This window comes from Coregonus lavaretus (genome assembly GCF_964263955.1).
Source record: "Coregonus lavaretus genome assembly, chromosome: 40".
Lineage (NCBI taxonomy): Eukaryota > Metazoa > Chordata > Actinopteri > Salmoniformes > Salmonidae > Coregonus > Coregonus lavaretus.
The window spans coordinates 5,305,720-5,330,475 of NC_140027.1; the positions used below are offsets into that span (position 1 = coordinate 5,305,720).

Below are 24,756 nucleotides of genomic sequence, written 5' to 3' on the forward strand. Positions count from 1 at the left end.
CATCTACACTTACATTTAAGTGCCAACAGTGTGTCCGGATTCCCTTTTCCTACGCTATATTCAAATGCAAGTATGCATTCTACAAACGGTGGAATAGGCAACATGATAACACAACAACTAATTACTGAAGCTAGCTAAAGGGATTGCAAACAAGTTAGCATAACTCTAGCCAAACAAAAAATAGCTGTCTAGCATTTATGTGGCAAGTAATCACGTTCCTCACATGCTAGGAACGTATTTCCTCCAACGTTATAATGAAAAAGTGCCCGTCGGCCCCAAAACACAAATTTTATGGAGACTGTGGTAGGAGTGCTGATGACGTCGCCCACTGTATGCGCAACCTGATTGCGTCCAGACTGAGGTCCGCAATGCAGCCCTGACCACGTCCTGAAGTGGTCAGCCAGATCTGAACACAATCAAACCACAAAGCGAATTTTGTGCGTCTAGACCCGTCTTCCCAACGCGATCTTCGTATTCTAATCGCCAGGGGCGCAACTTTGCTTTTAGAAGTGAGGGGGGATATAACCTGGCGGGGGGTCCTCCCTCAGAATTTTTTGGGACATCTAAAACTCATTTCCTGCATTTCTACACAATCTAATACGACCCTTTTGGTGTCATTTTGTGGTCACTTATTGTAAATAATAATAGAATACAATATCGACACGATACATTATTTACCAATTCATTTCTATTGGGCACAAAATAATCTGAAACAAACAGCAAATGCATCCAACAAATGTGTAGAGTCACAAGCTTGATGTAGTCATTGCGTGCTATGAATGTGGGGACCAAATACTTCACTTTTTACTACTTTAATACACATAAGTGAATGAAGAAGTCTTTTGGTCCCCTAAAATGGGGGGACTATGTACAAAAAGGGTTGTCATTTCTAAACAGTTCACCCGATATGGATAAAAAATAACCTCAAATGAATGCTGACAGTCTGCACTTTAACTTCATAGTCATTGTTTGATTTAAAATCCAAACTTTTGGAGTATAGAGCCAAAAGAAGAAAAAATGCTTCACTGTCCCAATAATTACTGAGGGCACTGTAATACTTATCTTCTGACATATTTTCATTTTTATAAGCGAATTCATACTTTCTAATCTTTTGGTTTGCTAAAGACGCGACCCCGTCGTTCATTTCGATTAGTTTGATATTTACAGAGCGTCCAACCCACTCATGTTCTGTTGCCATGCTCTGTGGCAACGTTCTTATCCCTTGCTTGCTGCTAGCTAGCCAACTAGCTACGGCTACACAGTCACTATTTGTACCGGTAAATGTGTGCTTTCATATTGTTTTCATTGGCAGCTGTGGTATAAGCAGGATAAACGCCTCCGTTCTGTACATTACCTTGGAAAAAGGAACTCCGCAAAGAGACTCGGCTCCACCTCGTCCCGCTGCATTGTCCATTATTTCCAAGGTAATGTACAGAACGTCTGCATTTATCCCTTACGTATACCACAGGTATGACAACATTTATTTTGACTCTTCTAATTACATTGGTAACCAGTTTATAATAGCAAAAAGGCACTTTGGGGGTTTGTTGTATATGGCCAATATACCATGTCTAAGGGCTGTATCCAGGCACTCCGCATTGCGTTGTGCTTTATAACAGCCCTTAACCATAGTACAGTGCATTCGTAAAGTATTCAGACCCCTTGACCTTTTCCACATTTTGTTATGTTACAGCCTTATTCTAAAATTGATTAAATAAAAACATTTCCTCATCAATCTACACACAATGACCCCCCCCCCCCCCCCCCCCATACCGTATTTACATAAGTATTCAGACCCTTTGCTATGAGACTCGAAATCAAGCTCAGGTGCATCCTGTTTCCATTGATCAACACTTGAGATGTTTCTACAACTTGATTGGAGTCCACCTTTGGCAAATTCAATTGATTGTACATGATTTGGAAAGGCACACACCTGTCTATATAAGGTCCCACAGTTGACAGTGCATGTCAGAGCAAAAACCAAGCCATGAGGTCGAAGGAATAGAACACATTGGCCGCCATCATTCTTAAATGGAAGAAGTTTGGAACCACCAAGACTCTTCCTAGAGCTGGCCACCCGGCCAAACTGAGCAATCGGGGGAGAAGGGCCTTGGTCAGGGAGGTGACCAAGAACTCGATGGTCACTCTGACAAATAAAAATATTCTTATCCATAATAATGTCATCATGTAGACTAGCCTACCAGCACAGCCTACCTGCTGTATCTGTGAGCTGTTGGCTAGAGTGCATGTGCCAAAACCAGAGTGGGCACATTTGCTATTTTACTCAACAGTTTTTGTGCCAAAACTATCGGTAGAGTTGAAAATGCGATAACTTTTCATGTACTGAATTCTAAGTGAAAAAGTACATTTTGTGTCCACTATATCATCACGCACTGATTTTTGTCCTCAACAAGTCCATTTGGTGGAAACACACCACTGGTGGGAAAATGCGCATATTTTCTTTATGCGGATTCTAGAATATTTGCATAAATCTGTCTCAAATTGGATGGCAACCTAGCTAGTGACTGACATTATTGACGTCGTTTGTGGTGATGTCAAAATGAGGGGTGTTATACAAAACCGTAGTCAGCGATTATATCATTTCTAACCAATCAGAGTATCAAAGCCAATAACGCATTTTCAAATGTGTTCTGGCCCAACCGATCGGTTTCTGGGACCAATCAGAACGGTTAGAATGTGTTTGCATTCTAGAAATCGTCGGGGAGGTACATAGATCCAGACGGTCGTCACTAGTGACCACAGCCACAAAAGAAACGCTGCTTATTTCAAAAATGTATTTAAATCTTTAAACCTAACCACACTGCTAACCTCATGCCTAACCTTAAATTAAGACCAAACAGCTTGTTTTAGTTTTCTTGAATTTTTACGATATAGCCAATTTTGACTTTGTGGCTGTGGTAACTAGTGACAACCGATCCAGACTCGTTGCAGATAAATAAATTAACGTCCTTGGGCATAGCGTTTGGCAGGAGCAAGGAGTTTGGGCAGCCAGGCAACCTAGCACAACATCTAGCCTACATTAACCTCACCACTGTCTTCTTACATTTTTATTTTGTGCTGCAGTGATCCTGAAGAGTCTTCCCAGTTCAGGCACGCTGGAAGACAACATACCCAATGGATCCAGAGAGGTACAGTCGGCGGTTGCAGTATGGAGAAGCTAGTGGGGGTTGGGAGGAGTATGGTGCCTCTGATACGAGCTACATCCTGGATCCATCATCCAGAGAGTGCAGCAAAGGCTCATTGAGGGGTAGCGGTGCTCCCTTCTCCCCAGACACAGATGATGGAGATCCTGTGGAGCCCAGTGTGGAGGACATGGAGCTCGCTCGTAAGAAGAAGGAGCTGGAGGTCATAGAGGAACAGATAGCTCGCAAGAAAGCTGTTCTTGCTATGCGAGAGCTTAAACACAGCGCTAAGGACATGCCTAAATCACAGATTGCGTCCGCAACAGCGACTGGCATGTCTAAACAGACCAAGGTGAACAATACAATAATCAAAACATATAACAATGTCGCGGACAAGTCGTCACGCATACCTCTTAAACGGAGGGTGCTGGACATTGTGAGTAAGCTCAGAAGAACACCGGTATGTTACCTACATCGTAAGGTATGTACCTATTAGTTCTGTATTTATTGATCACAGTTGGGGTCAATTCTGAATTTAGTTTGGGGAATTGAATTGGCCACACACCACAGGAAGCAGAATTGAATTTGAATTAAAGGGATAGTTCATGCAAAATCTAGATTTGGGTCAAATTCCCCTTTCAGTTGTCTGTAGAATTCAATGAAATTCAAATAGATAATTTATTCCATACATCATTATTCATGTTGACATCATGCATGGTTACCAATACTATGTTTGACATGTTCTAGCCCTACAAGCTCGTCGTCATGTATACGCAGCCGGCCGCGACCGGGAGACTCATGGGCGGCGCACAATTGGCCCAGCGTCGTCCAGGGTAGGGGAGGGAATGGCCGGTAGGGATGTAGCTCAGTTGATAGAGCATGGCGTTTGCAACGCCAGGGTTGTGGGTTCGATTCCCACGGGGGGCCAGTATAAAAAATTTATATATATATATATATATATATATATATATTCACTAACTGTAAGTCGCTCTGGATAAGAGCGTCTGCTAAATGACTAAAATGTAAAATGTAAATGTACAGTGGGGGAAAAAAGTATTTAGTCAGCCACCAATTGTGCATGTTCTCCCACTTAAAAATATGAGAGAGGCCTGTAATTTTCATCATAGGTACACGTCAACTATGACAGACAAATTGAGAAAAAAAAATCCAGAAAATCACATTGTAGGATTTTTAATGAATTTATTTGCAAATTATGGTGGAAAATAAGTATTTGGTCAATAACAAAAGTTTCTCAATACTTTGTTATATACCCTTTGTTGGCAATGACACAGGTCAAACGTTTTCTGTAAGTCTTCACAAGGTTTTCAGACACTGTTGCTGGTATTTTGGCCCATTCCTCCATGTAGATCTCCTCTAGAGCAGTGATGTTTTGGGGCTGTCGCTGGGCAACACAGACTTTCAACTCCCTCCAAAGATTTTCTATGGGGTTGAGATCTGGAGACTGGCTAGGCCACTCCAGGACCTTGAAATGCTTCTTACGAAGCCACTCCTTCATTGCCCGGGCGGTGTGTTTGGGATCATTGTCATGCTGAAAGACCCAGCCACGTTTCATCTTCAATGCCCTTGCTGATGGAAGGAGGTTTTCACTCAAAATCTCACGATACATGGCCCCATTCATTCTTTCCTTTACACGGATCAGTCGTCCTGATCCCTTTGCAGAAAAACAGCCCCAAAGCATGATGTTTTCACCCCCATGCTTCACAGTAGGTATGGTGTTCTTTGGATGCAACTCAGCATTCTTTGTCCTCCAAACACGACGAGTTGAGTTTTTACCAAAAAGTTATATTTTGGTTTCATCTGACCATATGACATTCTCCCAATCCTCTTCTGGATCATCCACATGCACTCTAGCAAACTTCAGACAGGCCTGGACATGTACTGGCTTAAGCAGGGGGACACGTCTTGCACTGCAGGATTTGAGTCCCTGGCGGCGTAGTGTGTTACTGATGGTAGGCTTTGTTACTTTGGTCCCAGCTCTCTGCAGGTCATTCACTAGGTCCCCCCGTGTGGTTCTGGGATTTTTGCTCACCGTTCTTGTGATCATTTTGACCCCACGGGGTGAGATCTTGCGTGGAGCCCCAGATCGAGGGAGATTATCAGTGGTCTTGTATGTCTTCCATTTCCTAATAATTGCTCCCACAGTTGATTTCTTCAAACCAAGCTGCTTACCTATTGCAGATTCAGTCTTCCCAGCCTGGTGCAGGTCTACAATTTTGTTTCTGGTGTCCTTTGACAGCTCTTTGGTCTTGGCCATAGTGGAGTTTGGAGTGTGACTGTTTGAGGTTGTGGACAGGTGTCTTTTATACTGACAACAAGTTCAAACAGGTGCCATTAATACAGGTAACGAGTGGAGGACAGAGGAGCCTCTTAAAGAAGAAGTTACAGGTCTGTGAGAGCCAGAAATATTGCTTGTTTGTAGGTGACCAAATACTTATTTTCCACCATAATTTGCAAATAAATTCATTAAAAATCCTACAATGTGATTTTCTGGATTTTTTTTCCTCAATTTGTCTGTCATAGTTGACATGTACCTATGAAGAAAATTACAGGCCTCTCATCTTTTTAAGTGGGAGAACTTGCACAATTGGTGGCTGACTAAATACTTTTTTCCCCCACTGTATACAGTTAATAAAGTGTAAGTAAATGTATTCAACATTCCGTCTTGGGGCATTCAGTCTTAGGGCGTTCAAGTTAAGTCACGCTGAAATGACAATCTGTTTTAGCGGCGCGTGTCTGACATTGAAGATATATCCAGAGTCGGAACACAGTTCTTATTAAATCGGCATCCCTCACGTTACCTGTGCACAAGAAAGTTTTAAAATCAAACATGTATGTCAATGTTTGCGCGCACACACTCCGTTCTACTTCCTGTCTGTTGCAGCACGGCGCCTGTATTGCGAGGCTGATTAGTTAGGACAAACAGGTGTGCGCAAAGCAATAACACAACATGGAATCCATGTTTGATTTGGAGGGGAGGGGGGGTAGCTTGGGAAGTAAGACGCAGGGTGGGTAAGTGCTATACTGCTAGACCCCTGGGCTAAACTCATCCTCCTAAAACATGTTATAATTACAGTGGTCTGGAGATATTTAAAGATTATTTTGTAGGTTGTCTCCCTTATACACTGAACAGAAATATAAACGCAGCATGTAAAGTGTTGGTCCCATGTTTCATGAGCTGAAATAAAAGGTCCCAGAAATGTTCTATACACACAAAAAGCTTATTGATCTTAAATGTTGTGCACACATTTGTTTACATCCCTGTTAGTGAGCATTTCCCCTTTGCCAAGATAATCCATTACCTGGTTAAACAGCATGATCATTACACAGGTTCACCTTGCGATGGGGACAATAAAAGGCCACTCTAAAATGTGGAGTTTTGTCACACAACACAATGCCACAGATGTCTCATGTTTTGAGGGAGTGTGCAATTGGCATGCTGAATGCAGGAATGTCCACTAGAGCTGTTGCCAGATAATTGAATGTTAATTTCTCTACCATAAGCCGCCTCCAATGTCGTTTTAGAGAATTTGGCAGTATGTCCAACCGGCCTCACAACTGCAGACCACGTGTATGGCGTTGTGTGGGCTAGCGGTTTGCTGATAACAACGTTGTGAACAGAGTGCCCCATGGTGGCGGTGGGGTTATGGTATGGGCAGGCATAAGCTACGGACAACAAACACAATTGCATTTTATTGATGACAATTTGAATGCACAGAGATACTGTGACGATCCTGAGGCCCATTGTCGTGTCCTCTGTAGCTCAGCTGGTAGAGCACGGCACTTGTAACGCCAAGGTAGTGGGTTCGATCCCCGGGACCACACGTACACAAAAAAATGTAGGCACGCATGACTGTAAGTCGCTTTGGATAAAAGCGTCTGCTAAATGGCATATTATTATTATTATTATTATTATTATTCATCCGCCGCCATCACCAATTGTTTCAGCATGATAATGCACGGCCCAATGTCGCAAGGATCTGTACACAATTCCTGGAAGCTGAAAATGTCCTTGTTCTTACATGGCCTGCATACTCACCAGACATGTCACCCATTGAGCATGTTTGGGATGCTCTGCATCGACGTGTAAGACAGCGCGTTCCAGTTCCCGCCAATATCCAGGAACTTCGCACAGCCATTGAAGAGGAGTGGGACAACATTCCACAGGCCACAATCAACACCCTGATCAACTCTGCATGAGGCAAATGGTGGTCACACCAGATACTGACTGGTTATCTGATTCATGCATCTACCTTTTCTTAAAGGCATCTGTGACCAACAGATGCATATCTGTATTCCCAGTCATGTGAAATCCATAGATTAGGGCATAATGAATTTATTTCAATTGACTGATTTCCTTATATGAACTGTTATGTTTATATTTTTGTTCAGTATAATTCACAATTCACTTTACATGTTATTAAATACAATGATAGAAAAACATCAATTTCTCAGAATGCATTAGATCAAACACTCCAGAATGGAAGGGAACATTTCATGACAAAAATACAAACAAAATACTGTTTGACATCATTGAGTTATAATCAAACTAACATTTAAAATGGTATCTGTATTCTTCAGTAAGAGGTGGCAGATGATTTTGGCAAAGGATTTGTCAAAGGATTGAGACTCATATATTCAAGTCTCAGTTCAATTTCTTTGAATTAAATTCTACTTCCTTTATTTCAAATTCTGCTTCCTGTGGGGTGTGACAAATTCCAATTTCAATGAATGTGTTGAATATAATTTTAATTCCGAATTGACCTCAGTCCTGTTATGAATAGATCTTTCCTGATAGATCAAAAATAAGTTGATGCTAGATAATAAATAATGCCAAAAAAAAGCATTTGTGCAAAACATTTCCAGAATTAATCAATTTTCCGTGTAGTGGAAAAAAGTAAAACGCCTTTATTGTTTACGGTTTATGCATATCAAGAATACAAAAGAAAACACCATCAGGGTGACCACCAGATCTTTCTTGATGTTTGGATTCTGATGTTTCTACTACATGGACTTAGCAGTAGAAAATCCTGGTTCTTACATGAACTATTAAGGGGTAAATAAAAACTAACCTTGGATCACTATCCAGGGGCAACTTCATTACACATACTAAAATGGTCCTTTTAGTATTACATTTACATAATTTAGCAGACGCTCTTATCCAGAGCGACTTACAAATTGGTGCATTCAACTTATGATAGCCAGTGGGACAACCACCTTTTCTTTTTTTTGTGGGGGAAGAAGGATTACTTTATACTATTCCAGGTATTCCTTAAAGAGGTAGGTAGTATGTGGTCTTTTGTAGCTCAGTTGGTAGAGCATGGCGCTTGTAACGCCAGGGTATTGGGTTCGATTCCTGGGACCACGCATACGTAAATTGTAGGCACGTATGACTAAGTCGCTTTGGATAAAAGCGTCTGCTAAATGGCATATATTCTATTAAAATATTCTCTATTTTCCTCCAGGATACCCCTGCCAAGCGGAAGAAACAAAACAAGATGCGAGCATTGGAGCTGATGATTAGCGCTTCCCTAGAAAATGAAGAGGCCCATCCTCTGAGATTGAGAGTGAGGTCTTTAACGAACCAACGACGCTATCCCAACAATGAGGAGGTATGTAGCCATAACAAAACATAGAGACCGGCAAAATAATCATAAGGAGGAAGTCAAGAAAACCATGGCCCCCGATTAATATGACTAAGTCGCTTTGGATAAAAGCGTCTGCTAAATGGCATATTATTATTATTATTTAATACAATGGATTTGTGCCATTGACACCCATTCCAAATAGGCTAGATATAAAGTGTCTACTTACTTGTATGCTTCATAATATTTGTTGTGTTCTTATAGGCCTATAGTGTTGTCTAGAATGTCACGGCTATATTCGTGTCATCTCCGTCAACCACCTGCATGAAAATGTTGTTATCCTTTCAGATGCATCAATTGCTACCTATCATGCTAGCAGTCATTGAGATGGACTTGTAGCATAGCTAGTCAGAAAACAGCCAATCATTGCTGAATGAGTAATTATGAGTAAAATGCAGTTGACAGAATGCAACCAAATACAGTGCCCTCTGTAAGTATTGGGACAGTGAAGCATTGTATCTTCTTTTGGCTCTACTCCACAAGTTTGAATTTGAAATCAAACTATTTTCATCCATATCGGGTGAACCGTTTAGAAATTACAGCACTTTCTGTACATAGTCCCCCATTTTAGGGGACCAAAAGTATTGGGACAAATTCCCTTATGTCTATTAAAGTAGTAAAAATGTAAGTATTTGGTCCCACATTCAGAGCTCGCAATGACTACATCAAGCTTTGTTGGATGCATTTGCTGTTTGTTTTGGTTGCGTTTCAGATTATTTTGTGTCCAATAGAAATGAATGGTAAATAATGTATAATAATTTTGGAGTCACTTTTATTGTAAATAAGAATATAATATGTTTCTAAACACTTCTCCATTAATGTGGATCCTACCATGATTATGGATAATCCTGAATGAATCGTGAATAATTATGTGAGAAAGTTAGAGATGCACAAATATCATACCCCCAAGAAATGCTAGCCTCCCGTTATTGTAATGGTGAGAGGTTAGCATTTCTTGGGGGTATGATGTATTTGTGCGTCTTTAACTTTCTCACTTATCATTATTCATGATTCATTCAGGATTATCCGTAGTCGTGGTAGGATCTACATTAATGGAGAAGTATTTAGAAACATATTCTACTCTTATTTACAATAAAAGTGACTCCAAAATGACACAATACATTATTTACCATTCATTTCTATTGGACACAAAATAATCTGAAACGCAACCAAAACAAACAGCAAATGCATCCAACAAATTTGGAGTCACAAGCTTGATGTGGTCATTGCGTACTAGGAATATGGGACCAAATACTTAATTTATTATAACTTTTTAATACACAAGTGAATTTGTTTTGGTCCCCTAAAATGGGGGGGACTATGTACAGAACGTGCTGTCATTTCTAAACGGTTCAGCGGATATGGATAAAAATAATTTACAGCTGACAGTATGCACTTTAACCTCATAGCCATTGTTTGATTTAAAATCCAAACTTTTGGAGTATAGAGCCAAAAGGAGAAAAAATGCTTCACTGTCCCAATAATTACGAAGGGCACTGTACATCTATCGTGACATTCAGATGAACAGAGCAAGCCCATGATAACACCAAGGTAGTGTGAAATGCACACATAAGCGATACGTAAATGAAGGCTACGTTTGATGGGCAGTCTTGATGATGCAAGCAGATCAAACACATGTTGTTTCTTTATAGCTGAAGTGGATAGATATTCATTGATATTTCCTCATGTCTCCTGTTAGGTGGTCCCTAATGATAAACAACATAATCCAACCATTCAGAGACCAGTTCACTCACTAAGGACACAGGAGCAAGACATAGCAGCCACAGGCTTCCTGCGCTTCCTCAATGTCCTCAACGAAGGGGTGGACATCAACAAGCTCTCAAAGATCGTCAACGATGTAAATGAGTTACCCGTTGTGTGCGAGGAGCTACCACAAGTTTGGCCCACTCTGCTTGAGGGTAATGTTGACTCCAGCAGTAGATCCAAGTCTTCTCCGGTTGAGGAGAAGAAGGTGGTGAGGCTTGAGGATGAGCAGCGGTACGAGCGGATGCAGACCCTGCTGGAGATCGTTGGGCTGGACCTGGGGGTTGAGGAGTTGGGTCGGCTGACAGACAGGACCAATGATAGGCTGTACGGGAAGATGGGAGACTTGAAAAGGAAGGAGAATGGAGAGGAGAGAGAGCCCTCATTTAAACATCTCAGTACTTCCTCATTACCATCAGACAGCACCAGCCCTAGCCCCCTTCTAAACCAGCACTCAAACATGACCGTTGAATACAGCAGCTCTAGTAACAGGGTATGGGACATAGAGAGACACAGGGACAGATCTGAGAGAGACTGGCACAGACACTCTAGTACCAGAGACCGGGACAGAGAGAGGGAGGAGGATATAGTCAGAGAAAGGGACAAATCTGAAAGAGATGGAGAGAGAGATGGGCACAGACACTCTAGTACCAGAGAGAGAGACAAGGACCTACCAGTAGTCAGAGAAATGAAGAGATCAGAAAGAAATGGAGAGAAAGGCAGATACAGATCTGAGAGAGACAGGGACAGATACAGATCTGAGAGACACAGGGACAGAGACCCAGAGAAAGACCGGGACAGATCTGAGAGAGACAGGGACAGATACAGATCTGAGAGAGACAGGTGGCTGCAAAGGGACAAACGTTCTAGGACCAGAGACTGGGACAGCGAGAGCAACTGGGATAGCAACTCTAGTACTAGAGACTGGGACATAGCGAGATCTGAGAGGAATAGGTATGGGGATGAGTCCAGGGAAAGCTCCATTGAGCTCAACTCATACTCCATGAACCCTATATACCCTGTTTCTCATCCTCCTCATGCATCTATGATGGCAACCTACTCCACAACCCAGTACTCTCAGTATATGGCATACCAGAGCAGCCCCTACACCATCGCCTTCCCTCCAGGGTGGGGTTATCCCCCTGGTACCATGCTTCCTGGTATTATGCCCCCTGGATTCATGCCACCTGGATTCATGCCACCTGGATTCATGCCCTCTGGTGCCATACCGCCTGGTAAAATGTCCCTCCTACCTAGCCCATATTACTCTAATAGCATAGCAGCCTTAAACCAGACATACGCATACACCCAGCCTGCTAGCAACCTCCAGCTCTCATCTACCCAGCCTGCTAGCAACCTCCAGCTCTCATCTACCCAGCCTGCCAGCAACCTCCAGCTCTCATCTACCCAGCCTGCTAGCAACCTCCAGCTCTCATCTACCCAGCCTGCCAGCAACCTCCAGCTCTCATCTACACAGCCTGCTAGCAACCTCCAGCTCTCATCTACCCAGCCTGCTAGCAACCTCCAGCTCTCATCTACCCAGCCTGCCAGCAACCTCCAGCTCTCATCTACCCAGCCAGCCAGCAACCTCCAGCTCTCATCTACCCAGCCTGCCAGCAACCTCCAGCTCTCATCTACCCAGCCTGCTAGCAACCTCCAGCTCTCATCTACCCAGCCTGCTAGCAACCTCCAGCTCTCATCTACCCAGCCTGCCAGCAACCTCCAGCTCTCATCTACCCAGCCTGCTAGTAACCTCCAGCTCTCATCTACCCAGCCTGCTAGCAACCTCCAGCTCTCATCTACCCAGCCTGCTAGCAACCTCCAGCTCTCATCTACCCAGCCTGCCAGCAACCTCCAGCTCTCATCTACCCAGCCTGCTAGCAACCTCCAGCTCTCATCTACCCAGCCTGCTAGCAACATCCAGCTCTCATCTACCCAGCCTGCTAGCAACATCCAGCTCTCATCTACCCAGCCTGCCAGCACTGCAGCAGTCTTGCCCCTCCTACTTAACCCCCCAATTTGTCACAAGAAACTAGCTCCCTGGTATACAGAAAATACCCGAGCCCTGAAGCAAGTTTGCAGAAAATTAGAACGGAAATGGTGCTCCACCAAATTGGAAGTCTTCCGACTAGCTTGGAAAGACAGTACCATGCAATATCGAAAAGCCCTCACTGCTGCTCGATCAGCCTACTTGTCCAACCTGACTGAGGAGAATAAAAACAATCCAGAATGTATTTCTGATACTGTCGAAAAGCTAACTAAAAAGCAGCATTCCCCAAGTGAATTCATGAAGTTCTATGATGCTTGGCCCTCCTATGTTGAAAATAATAAATGGCTCCCTATCCTCCGGATGTGTACCAAACTTACTAAAAGTGGCAGTAATAAAGTCTCTCCTGAAAAAGCCAAACTTGATCCGGAAAATCAAAAAAACGATCGGCCTATATCGAATATCCCATTCCTCTCAAACGTTTTAGGAGAAAGTCCCCCTCTGAACCATGGTCCATGAAGAAATCAAAGGGGGGAAACCAATATATTCTTCACAGGTATATTCATGAAGAGTTATCACAGTCATCTAAGGAAGTGTCAATATAAGTTGAAACGGCTTGTGAAGAGGGGAATAAGGCTCACCAGCACAAAAGAAAGCGATTGCTTGCAGAAGCAGCAGGGAAAGTGGCCCCTCAGGTGGCTGTAAAGGATTTCCCCTTTGAACCGGAGCCCAAGACCCAGAAGGAGTAGCAATGGGGAGAAACTACATGCTGACACGGTAGAATAAGTGGTCCCTCAGGAAGCTATATTTGTAATGAAACTAGCAAAACATTTGTTATAGTTTAACCTCATCCTTAAATGCTTCATGTTGAAGCTATTTTCAGTATAATGTTTTTGTATTGTGTGTTTGTGGTATGGGTAGGGCCAAGAGTTTTTATTGACTATGATATCTGCTCAGCATATGCATTTTCACCTCCTTTTATAAACCAACTAATAAGGGCGTGGAGTTTACTTGGTCTGGTCATGTGGTCAGGAAAACTCCTGGCCCTGGGCATAGTACATGTGTATCAATGTGATGAAAAGACCATTGAAGGCATCATGTTTATAAGTTCTCGTGCATAATAGCTAAAAGCAAGAAAACTGCCCATGGTTCACTCCCCAGTCCAGTCTATAGATCATCTTTCATTTGTATATATTTAATTGAATAAAATATGTCTAATATTGTAAGTGTGGAGTATGTTAAAGTAATTTATTGGTTTAGTATTAGAAAATTCCATGCTCTTTGTACTCCTTCCTATTGGTGGCAGTATTGCAATTTCGATCCTATGAAGCTGAAACCATAGAACTATAGACGTAGTCGACTGAGGAAACGAGTTTATTGTTGGTTAACCAGTTGCCTTTTATAATACATTTAATCTATACAATTTATATTAAAGTCAAACCACTCCGATTTTTAAGAGAGACTGGTAGTGTGCATGCAAGTTGTTTGACCCCTCAAGAGCCAGAACGAGACGGCGAACGCAAAGGCCTGCGCGACGGTAGCATCAGCGCAGGAGAAGGGGGCAGACTCGAGGTAGACCATCATTAGCTACAATCAATGTTTGCCACTTATTATGGAAAATGTGCAATGTAACAATTTCAGTGTGGCAATTTCATATATTTTTGTCGATATTCTATCTTGCATGCTTACATTTACAATAGTTAGCAAGGTATATGCCAGCCTGCTCTGAAAATTACATTACAAACTAGCTACGTAGTTAACTATAGCCAGCTGGCTAACGTTAGCACATTTCAACTGGCATTCAAAACAACGTACAAGCAAGCTAGCATTATAGAAGTGAAATGCAATTACCTACATATTGGAACTCAACTTGTTTGTTTAGAAGCCTGTTAATTAGTTTGAGTCCTTATGTCTTGCCTTGAACATGCATATCGGGGCAAAGAACATCAAATATAGCATAATCAACCACATCACATACTTACTGTTATATAGTTGTCACCCAGACACACAGTAAAGTTCCCCACCTCTTTGTCTGCAGTGAATCTGGAGTGTCAGCCCAGCTCAGGCACCTTGGCAGTATATACCCAATGGATCCAGAGAGGCACAGTCGACAGAGGCAGTATGAAGAACCAGAGAGGTACAGTCGGCGGAGGGAGTACGGAGAACCGAGCTCAGGACAATGGGACGATGACCTTGAAAAGAGAGGCAACGGCCAGGGTATGGCCAGAGAGCCCTACAGTGAATACTCCAGCATGAGGAGGACTAGAGAAGGTTGGGAAGAGTATGGTGCTTCCTCTGCTATGAACTACAGCATGGACCCATCGTCCAGAGACTGGAGCAAAGGCTCATTGAGGGGTAGCGGTGCTCCCTTCTCCCCAGACACAGATGATGGAGATCCTGTGGAGCCCAATGTGGAGGACCTGGAGCTCGCTCGTAAGAAGAAGGAGCTGGAGGTCATAGAGGAAAAGATAGCTCGCAAGAAAGCTGTTCTTGCTATGCAAAAGGTTAAACGGGGAGCTAAGGACAATAATGTTGCGGACAAGTCGTCACGCCTACCTCTTAAACGGAGGGTGCTGGACATTGTGAGTAAGCTCAGAAGAACACCGGTAGGTTACCTACTTCGTCAGGTATGTATGTATCTATTAGTTCTGATTTTATTAATCAGGTTTGGTGTCAAATCTGAATTATATTGCTAATTGGTCATTAATTCCCATAAAATTATTGGATTTGAATTGGCCACACCACAGGAAGCAGAATTGAATTTGAATTGAAGGGAAAGTTAATGCAAAATCTAGATTTGGGTCGAATCCCCTTTCAGTTGTCTGTAGAATTTAATTCAATGAAATTCTAATAGATCATTTATTCCATACATCATTATGTTCATGTTGACATCATGTATGGTGACCAATACTATGTTTGACATGTTCTAGCCCTACAAGCTCGTCGTCATGTATACAGTTAATAACTTGTAAATACATTTATTTAACATTCGGTCTTGGGGCATGGCATTGGAGAAGCGTGTAAGTTAAGTCACGCTGAAATTACTAACTGTTTTAGTAGCGCGTGTCTGACGTTGGTAGATTTATCCATAGTCGGAACACAGTTCTTATTAAATCGGCATCCCTCACATTACCTGTGCACAAGAAAGTGTTAAAATCAAGTATGAATGTCAATGTTTGCGCGCACGCACACCCTTTCTACTTCCTGTCTGTTGAAGCACGGCGCCCTTATTGGAGGCTGATTAGTTAGGACAAACGGGTGTAAAACACAGACAAACGTGTGCACAAAGCAATAACACAACATGGAATTCGTGTTTGAGTTTGATTTGGAGGGAAGGTAGCATCCATCAATTGAATTGAATTGAATTGTTTCCTGGGCACTGCTCGGCGACGCAAATCAGAACCGTCTACCAACCACGGAAATTCCCTCCGACGTGGGAAACGGGCACAGTCTAGGGTCGGGAAATAAGACGCAGGGTGGGTAAGTGCTATACTGCTAAACCCCTGGGCTAAACATGTTCTTAAAACATTTCATTTTTAAAACTCATCCTCCTAAAACAAGTTATAATTAGTGGTCTGGAGATATTCTAAGATAATTATGTAGGGTGTCTCTAATAATTTATCATTCACTTTAAATGTTATTAAATGTAATGATAGAAAAACATACATTTCTCAGAATGCATTAGATCAAACACTCCAGAATGGAAGGGAACATTTCATGACAAAAATACAAACTAAATACTATTTGACATCATTGAGTTTTAATCAAACTAACATTTAAAATGGTATCTGTATTCTTTAGTAAGAGGTGGCAGGTGACTTTGGCAAAGAATTTGTCAAAGGATTGAGACTCGTATGTCCATGTCTCAGTTGAATTTATTTAAAATTCTACTTCCTTTATTAAAAAGTCTATTCAAATTCTGCTTCCTGTGGAGTGTGAACAATTCAAATTTTAATTTCAAATAATGGGTTTAATTTAATTACATTCCGAATTGACCTCAACACTGTTATCTTCCCTGATAGATCAAAAGGAAGTTGCTGGATAGTAAACAATGCCAAAAAAAGCCTTTGTGCAAAAAAATCAAGGCACTAGAGTGTAGTGGAAAAAAAGAAAAAGCCTTTATTGTTTATGGCTTATGCATAGCAAAAATAAAAATAAATCACCAATGCCTTCATCAGGGTGACCACCAGATCTTTCTTGATGTTTGGATTCTGATGTTTCTGCTACATGGATTTAGCAGTAGACCCCCCCCCCCCTTTCCCCAAACACAGATCTAGGATCAGTTACCCAAAACCTGGAACTTACATTAACCATTAAGAGGTAAATAAAAAGTGACATTAGATCACTATTCAGGAGCAACTGCATTACACATACTAAAATATTGTCTCTATTTTACTCCAGGATACCCCTGCCAAGCCGAAAAAACGAGCACTGGAGATGATGATTAGCGCTCCCCTAGAAAATGAAGAGGTCCATCCTCTGAGACTGAGAGTGAGGGCTTTAACGAACCAACGACGCTATCCCAACAATGAGGAGGTATGTAGCCATAACAAAACATAGAGACCGGCAAAGTAATCATAAGGAGGAAGTCAAGAAAACCATGGCCCCCGATTAATACAATGGATTTGTGCCATTGACACCCATTCCAAATAGGCTAGATATAAAGTGTCTACTTACTTGTATGCTTCATAATATTTTTTGTGTTCTTATAGGCCTATAGTTTTTTCTAGAACTGCTACAGTGGGGGGAAAAAGTATTTAGTCAGCCACCAATTGTGCAAGTTCTCCCACTTAAAAAGATGAGAGAGGCCTGTAATTTTCATCATAGGTACACGTCAACTATGACAGAGAAAATGAGGGAAAAAAATCCAGAAAATCACATTGTAGGATTTTTAATGAATTTATTTGCAAATTATGGTGGAAAATAAGTATTTGGTCAATAACAAACAAGCAAGATTTCTGGCTCTCACAGACCTGTAACTTCTTCTTTAAGAGGCTCCTCTGTCCTCCACTCGTTACCTGTATTAATGGCACCTGTTTGAACTTGTTATCAGTATAAAAGACACCTGTCCACAACCTCAGTCACACTCCAAACTCCACTATGGCCAAGACCAAAGAGCTGTCAAAGGACACCAGAAACAAAATTGTAGACCTGCACCAGGCTGGGAAGACTGAATCTGCAATAGGTAAGCAGCTTGGTTTGAAGAAATCAACTGTGGGAGCAATTATTAGGAAATGGAAGACATACAAGACCACTGATAATCTCCCTCGATCTGGGGCTCCACGCAAGATCTCACCCTGTGGGGTCAAAATGATCACAAGAACGGTGAGCAAAAATCCCAGAACCACACGGGGGGACCTAGTGAATGACCTGCAGAGAGCTGGGACCAAAATAACAAAGCCTACCATCAGTAACACACTACGCTGCCAGGGACTCAAATCCTGCAGTACCAGACGTGTCCCCCTGCTTAAGCCAGTACATGTCCAGGCCCGTCTGAAGTTTGCTAGAGTGCATTTGGATGATCCAGAAGAGGTTGGGAGAATGTCAGATGAAACCAAAATATAACTTTTTGGTAAAAACTCAACTCGTCGTGTTTGGAGGACAAAGAATGCTGAGTTGCATCCAAAGAACACCATACCTACTGTGAAGCATGGGGGTGGAAACATCATGCTTTGGGGCTGTTTTTCTGCAAAGGGACCAGGACGACTGATCCGTGTAAAGGAAAGAATGAATGGGGCCATGTATCATGAGATTTTGAGTGAAAACCTCCTTCCATCAGCAAGGGCATTGAAGATGAAACGTGGCTGGGTCTTTCAGCATGACAATGATCCCAAACACACCGCCCGGGCAACGAAGGAGTGGCTTCGTAAGAAGCATTTCAAGGTCCTGGAGTGGCATAGCCAGTCTCCAGATCTCAACCCCATAGAAAATCTTTGGCGGGAGTTGAAAGTCCGTATTGCCCAGCGACAGCCCCAAAACATCACTGCTCTAGAGGAGATCTGCATGGAGGAATGGGCCAAAATATTTACATTTACATTTTACATTTTAGTCATTTAGCAGACGCTCTTATCCAGAGCGACTTACAGTTAGTGAATACATATATATATATTTTTTATACTGGCCCCCCGTGGGATATACCAGCAACAGTGTGTGAAAACCTTGTGAAGACTTACAGAAAACGTTTGACCTGTGTCATTGCCAACAAAGGGTATATAACAAAGTATTGAGAAACTTTTGTTATTGACCAAATACTTATTTTCCACCATAATTTGCAAATAAATTCATTAAAAATCCTACAATGTGATTTTCTGGATTTTTTTTCCTCATTTTCTCTGTCATAGTTGACGTGTACCTATGATGAAAATTACAGGCCTCTCTCATAGTTTTAAGTGGGAGAACTTGCACAATTGGTGGCTGACTAAATACTTTTTTCCCCCACTGTATGTTAGTGTCATCCCTGTCAACCACCTGATGCATCAATTGCTACCTAGCATGCAAACAGTCATTGAGATGGACTTGTAGCATAACTAGCCAGCTAAAAGCCAATCATTGCTGACTGAGTAATTATGAGTAAAAAGCAGTTGACAGAATGCAACCAAATACATCCATTGTGACATTCAGATGAACATACAAGCCCATGAAAACACAAAGGTAGTGTGAAATCCACACTTAAGCGATACGTAAAGGAAGGCTACGTTTGATGGGCGGTGTTCATGATAGAAGCAGATCAAACCCCCCCTTTTTTTTTTGTGCTGAGCGATTAGTGCTTTTTGATTTCAGTGTCGGTAATTTTTTTTAAACATGAAATGCATCGTGCATTATGTGGGTTGAATGCTGTAACACAGAATAAAACAATTAATAAAAGTCCCATGATGGTAGTGACTGCCAATTACTGCTTAATACTTATTAACCATCATTTATTCACATTACTTTAATGTAATAAAATATTTCAGTTGTGTATATTACATTTGTTTTATTTTATGACTTTATTATTTCATTCCAAGTCATCTCATCTCTATAGAGCTGCTGTCTGACAAAATCACTATTTTGTAGTTCTTAAAAGTAAATAAGGCATACTTTTTATGACTGCTGAATACCAACTATCAATCACTTAGGTCATGTATTTTCAGGTAGAGATACCTTGCGAAGCAACAGGTGCTCTCTATATCACCTCACGATCTCACATTCGTTTCTCTTCAGTATCAGGCATAAAAGAAACACAGACCGGACAAGTATATGCGCAATGGATTATTGTAATTGTAGTTAATTACCACGTTTTATGCGCTAAACTATGTAGAATATTGGCCTGTCGGAAACTACATCGCACAGTTCAGGCTGGATTTGATTTATGTCTGATTTAGGCAATGTGCGCATTGAGCTCACAGGAAAAAACAACGAAATGGAATTCAAATAATTGAAACTACGTCGGTCAAATAGTTGTTTAAAAAACAAAAAATAACTGAAATGTCGGTTAATCGCCCTGCACTAGTTTGTTTATAGCTGAAGTGGATAGATATTCATTGATGATTCCTCATATGTTTCCTTCTAGGTGGACCCTAATGATAAACAACATAATCCAACCATTAAGAGACCAGTTCACTCACTCAGGACACAGGAGCAAGACATAGCAGCCACAGGCTTCCAGCGCTTCCTCAATGTCCTCAACGAAGGGGTGGACATCAACAAGCTCTCAAAGATCGTCAACAATGTAAATGAGTTACCCGTTGTGGGCGAGGAGCTACCACAAGTTTGGCCCACTCTGCTCGAGGGTAATGTTGACTCCAGCAGTAGATCCAAGTCTTCTCCGGTTGAGGAGAAGAAGGTGGTGGGGCTTGAAGATGAGCAGCGGTACGAGCGGATGCAGACCCTGCTGGAGATCGTTGGGCTGGACCTGGGGGTTGAGGAGTTGGGTCGGCTGACAGACAGGACCAATGATAGGCTGTACGGGAAGATGGGAGACTTGAAAAGGAAGGAGAATGGAGAGGAGAGAGAGCCCTCATTTAAACATCTCAGTACTTCCTCATTACCATCAGACAGCACCAGCCCTAGCCCCCTTCTAAACCAGCACTCAAACATGACCGTTGAATACAGTAGCTCTAGTAACAGGGTATGGGACATAGAGAGACACAGGGACAGATCTGAGAGAGACTGGCACAGACACTCTAGTACCAGAGACCGGGACGAGGATATAGTCAGAGAAAGGGACAAATCTGAAAGAGATGGAGAGAGAGATGGGCACAGACACTCTAGTACCAGAGAGAGAGACAAGGACCTACCAGTAGTCAGAGAAAGGAACAGATCAGAAAGGAACGGAGAGAAAGACTGTGACAGATCTGAGAGAGACAGGGACAGATACAGATCTGAGAGAGATAGGGACAGAGAACCAGGGAAAGGCAGGGACGGAGGCCGAGAGAAAGACTGGGACAGATCTGAGAGAGACAGGGACCCAGAGAAAGACGGGGACAGAGAACGAGAGAAAGACCGGGACAGATCTGAGCGAGACAGGGACAGATACAGATCTGAGAGAGATAGGGACAGAGAACCAGGGAAAGGCAGGGACGGAGGCCGAGAGAAAGACTGGGACAGAGTGAGAGATGGGGACAAATCTGAGAGGGACAGGAACCGATACAGATCTGAGAGAGACAGAAACCGAGAGATAGACAAGGACATAGACAGGTGGCTGCAAAGGACCAGAGACGGGGACAAACCTTCTAGGACCAGAAACTGGAACAGCGAGAGTGACTGGGACAGCTACTCTAGTACTAGAGACTGGGACATAGAGAGATCTGAGAGGAATAGGTATGGGGATGAGTCCAGGGAAAGCTCCATTGAGCTCAACTCATACTCCATGAACCCTATATACCCTGTTTCTCATCCTCCTCATGCATCTATGATGGCAACCTGCTCCACCACCCAGTACTCTCAGTATATGGCATACCAGAGCAGCCCCTACACCATCGCCTTCCCTCCAGTGTGGGGTTATCCCCCTGGTACCATGCCCCCTTGTACCATGCTTCCTGGTATTATGCCCCCTGGTACCATGCTTCCTGGAATCATACCCACTGGTGCCATGCTGCCTGGTATAATGCCCCCTGGAATCATGCCTGCTGGTGCCATGCTGCCTGGTAAAAAGCCCCTCCTACCTAACGCCCCTGGGGATCTACCCTACACCAACTTCCCCCCATATTACTCTAATGGCACCACAGCCTTAAACCAGACATACGCATACACCCAGCCTGCTAGCAACCTCCAGCTTTCCATCACTCCAGCAGGTAACCGCAAGGAAAGGAGACGGAAGAAGGCACAAGCCTTAGCGAAATTGTCCTGTCAGATGGCGACAAAGAAGTCCCTCCCCAAATTGCAAGTCTTCCGACAAGCTCGGAAAGACAGTACCATGCAATATCGAAAAGCCCTCACTGCTGCTCGATCAACCTACTTGATCAACCTGACTGGGAAAAAAAAAAATCCAAAATGTATTTCTGATGCTGTCGAAAAGCTAACTAAAAAGCAGCATTCCCCAGCACCCAAAATGGAAGGGGAGGGAGGAACGACAGAAGGTGAGGAACTGCTTGCAGACACAATAGAGAAACTGCTTCCTCAGGTGGCTACAAATGACTCTGGGCTTCTCTCTGAACCAGGGCCCAAGAAAGAACCAGAAAGAGAGGAAGAAACTAAGTTCGAAGAGGAGAAACTGCTTGCAGATCATGTGGAGAAAGTGTCTGTAAAGGGCCCTCGCGTCCTCTTGGAACTAAAGGCTGAGAAAGACCGAGAAGGAGAGGACGACGCAATTATAGATGGACGCTGTGGAGAAAGCGGCTACAACGGGCCCTGGCTTCCTCTCTGAACCAGAGGCTGAGAAAGAGACAAGGGGAGAAACAACCGCTAAGTACCTTTAGCGCCTATTGACGATAGTATCTTCTGGCCGGGGGAGTTTTATTAAGAGCCCCGACACTTGCACTAAACGTTAACACGCATTGCTTGCAGTACGATTTTGGAAACATAAGTAACTATCTTTCATATCGGCGAAAAAAAAGTAAAAATACAACGCACCTTTATTGGGTTAGGGTTCCCACATGGCCATATTTTCATGTTACAGTGCTTGTTTACGGAAAACAGACGGAAGACAGTCGACTACCTGTGCTAGTTAGCTATCTGCGTCTCCAAACACCTGTGTGTAAACGGAAGATGGACACCACAAACATGTTGTCACTGAAAAATACTGTCGGCTGCAACTCTTTTAAAAGCGGTTATAACAGTAGAGTAAGTGTATATTTTGCATATGAAAGTAGATGGCTTTGTTTCAGGCTCCCGTGTGGCGCAATGGTCTAGCTGTGCCACTATAGATCCTGGTTCGAATCCAGGCTCTGTCGTAGCCGGCCGCGACCGGGAGACCCATGGGGCGGCGCACAATTGGCCCAGTGTCGTCCAGGGTAGGGGAGGGAATGGCCGGCAGGGATGTAGCTCAGTTGGTAGAGCATGGCGTTTGCAACGCCAGGGTTGTGGGTTTGATTCCCACGGGGGGCCAGTATGAAAAATTTAAAAAATGATGTATGCACTCACTAACTGTAAGTCGCTCTGGATAAGAGCGTCTGCTAAATGACTAAAATGTAAATGTAGAACCATACCGCAATTGAGAATCGAATTGCATTTAGATGGAGTATTTGGCTGCCAGAGACAATTCGCCTCAAACAGTATATGTATGGTCCTTGGACTATAAGGTGTAAAGTTAGGCTCCTTTAGTCCATTATTGGGCTAGGGTAGGGCCAGGAGTTTTTCTTGACCATGATATCTGATCAGCAAACACATGTTCTCTCCTGTTATAAACCAAATAAGGGCGGGGAGTTTACTTGGTCTGGTCATGTGGTCAGGAAAAACACCTGGCCCTAGGCATAGTACATGTGTATCGATGCGACTATTGACGGCATTATGTTTGTAAGTTCTCATGCCTGAAAACTGCCCATGTTTCACTCCCCAGTTTAGTCGGACCTCCTATTTCTATAGATCATCTTTCACTTTGTAAGTATGTAATTGAATAAAATATTCTGTCTAATATTGTAAGTGTGTAGTGTATCATATTTCAAAGTAACTTCACCAATGCATTGAGCTTCACATTCCTTTTCAGGGACAACTTCCATTGGTTTTGTATTAGAAAATTCCATGCCCTTTCGCACCCTGCCCTATTGGTGGCAGTATTGGATTTTTGATCCTATGAAGCTGAAATCATTTAACTATAGAAGTAGGGGACTGGAAATGAGTTTGTTGTTTGATCAGTTGCCGTTCTAACAAATTTAACCTCATCTATACAATAGTATTTTCAAGTCAAAGCACTCAGATTTTTCAGAAGTTGTTTGAACCCTCAAGATCCAGAATGAGACGGCGAACACAAAGGCCTGCGCGAGGGTACCATTAGCGCAGGAGAAGGTGGCAGACTGGAGGTAAACAATCATTACAATCAATGCTTGCACCTTTAAGTGGCAACGTTACTTTTTCGATTTGGCTATTTTATATACACTGCTCAAAACAATTAAGGGAACACTTAAACAACACAATGTAACTCCAAGTCAATCACACTTCTGTGAAATCAAACTGTCCACTTAGGAGCAACACTGATTGACAATAAATGTCACATGCTGTTGTGCAAATGGAATAGACAACAGGTGGTAATTATAGGCAATTAGCAAGACACCCCCAATAAAGGACTGGTTTTGCAGGTGGTGACCACAGACCACTTCTCAGTTCCTATGCTTCCTGGCTGATGTTTTGGTCACTTTTGAATGCTGGCGGTGCTTTCACTCTAGTGGTAGCATGAGATGGAGTCTACAACCCACACAAGTGGCTCAGGTAGTGCAGCTCATCCAGGATGGCACATCAATGCGAGCTGTGGCAAGAAGGTTTGCTGTGTCTGTCAGCGTAGTGTCCAGAGCATGGAGGCGCTACCAGGAGACAGGCCAGTACATCAGGAGACGTGGAGGAGGCCGTAGGAGGGCAACAACCCATCAGCAGGACTGCTACCTCCGCCTTTGTGCAAGGAGGAGCAGGAGGAGCACTGCCAGAGCCCTGCAAAATGACCTCCAGCAGGCCACAAATGTGCATGTGTCTGCTCAAACGGTCAGAAACAGACTCCATGAGGGCCCGACGTCCACAGGTGGGGGTTGTGCTTACAGCCCAACACCGTGCAGGACGTTTGGCATTTGCCAGA

General features: G+C 43.0%; 2 protein-coding genes across 3 annotated transcripts; both read left to right on the forward strand.

Moving 5' to 3' along the window:
* Positions 1-1,374: 1,374 nt before the first annotated feature.
* LOC311113357 (uncharacterized protein) lies at positions 1,375-14,133 on the forward strand (the record flags this gene model as incomplete). The annotated part of the gene is made up of 5 exons (XM_084156571.1): positions 1,375-1,424; positions 3,085-3,624; positions 8,627-8,773; positions 10,506-12,560; positions 14,056-14,133. The coding sequence occupies exons 2-5, from the start codon at positions 3,136-3,138 to the stop codon at positions 14,131-14,133; spliced, it is 2,769 nt and encodes a 922-aa protein (XP_084012697.1). The 5' UTR covers positions 1,375-1,424; positions 3,085-3,135.
* Positions 13,890-23,606, forward strand: LOC311113459 (uncharacterized protein). 2 transcript variants are annotated; one of them, XM_084156676.1, is made up of 4 exons: positions 13,890-14,129; positions 14,596-15,184; positions 16,959-17,093; positions 20,107-23,606. In XM_084156676.1, the coding sequence occupies exons 2-4, from the start codon at positions 14,645-14,647 to the stop codon at positions 22,399-22,401; spliced, it is 2,970 nt and encodes a 989-aa protein (XP_084012802.1). In that variant the 5' UTR covers positions 13,890-14,129; positions 14,596-14,644; the 3' UTR covers positions 22,402-23,606. The 2 variants fall into 2 exon arrangements, with proteins under 2 accessions (XP_084012802.1, XP_084012803.1); XM_084156677.1 differs by lacking the exons at positions 13,890-14,129; positions 14,596-15,184 and adding an exon at positions 15,211-16,877.
* Positions 23,607-24,756: the final 1,150 nt, after the last annotated feature.

Excerpts from the sequence above, each read along its gene's own strand:
- LOC311113459 (XM_084156676.1), top strand. The coding sequence starts at position 14,645 with ATGGATCCAGAGAGGCACAGTCGACAGAGGCAGTATGAAGAACCAGAG. Across the intron at positions 15,185-16,958 it reads TAGGTTACCTACTTCGTCAG|GATACCCCTGCCAAGCCGAA; the intron begins GTATGTATGTAT and ends ATTTTACTCCAG. Across the intron at positions 17,094-20,106 it reads GCTATCCCAACAATGAGGAG|GTGGACCCTAATGATAAACA; the intron begins GTATGTAGCCAT and ends GTTTCCTTCTAG.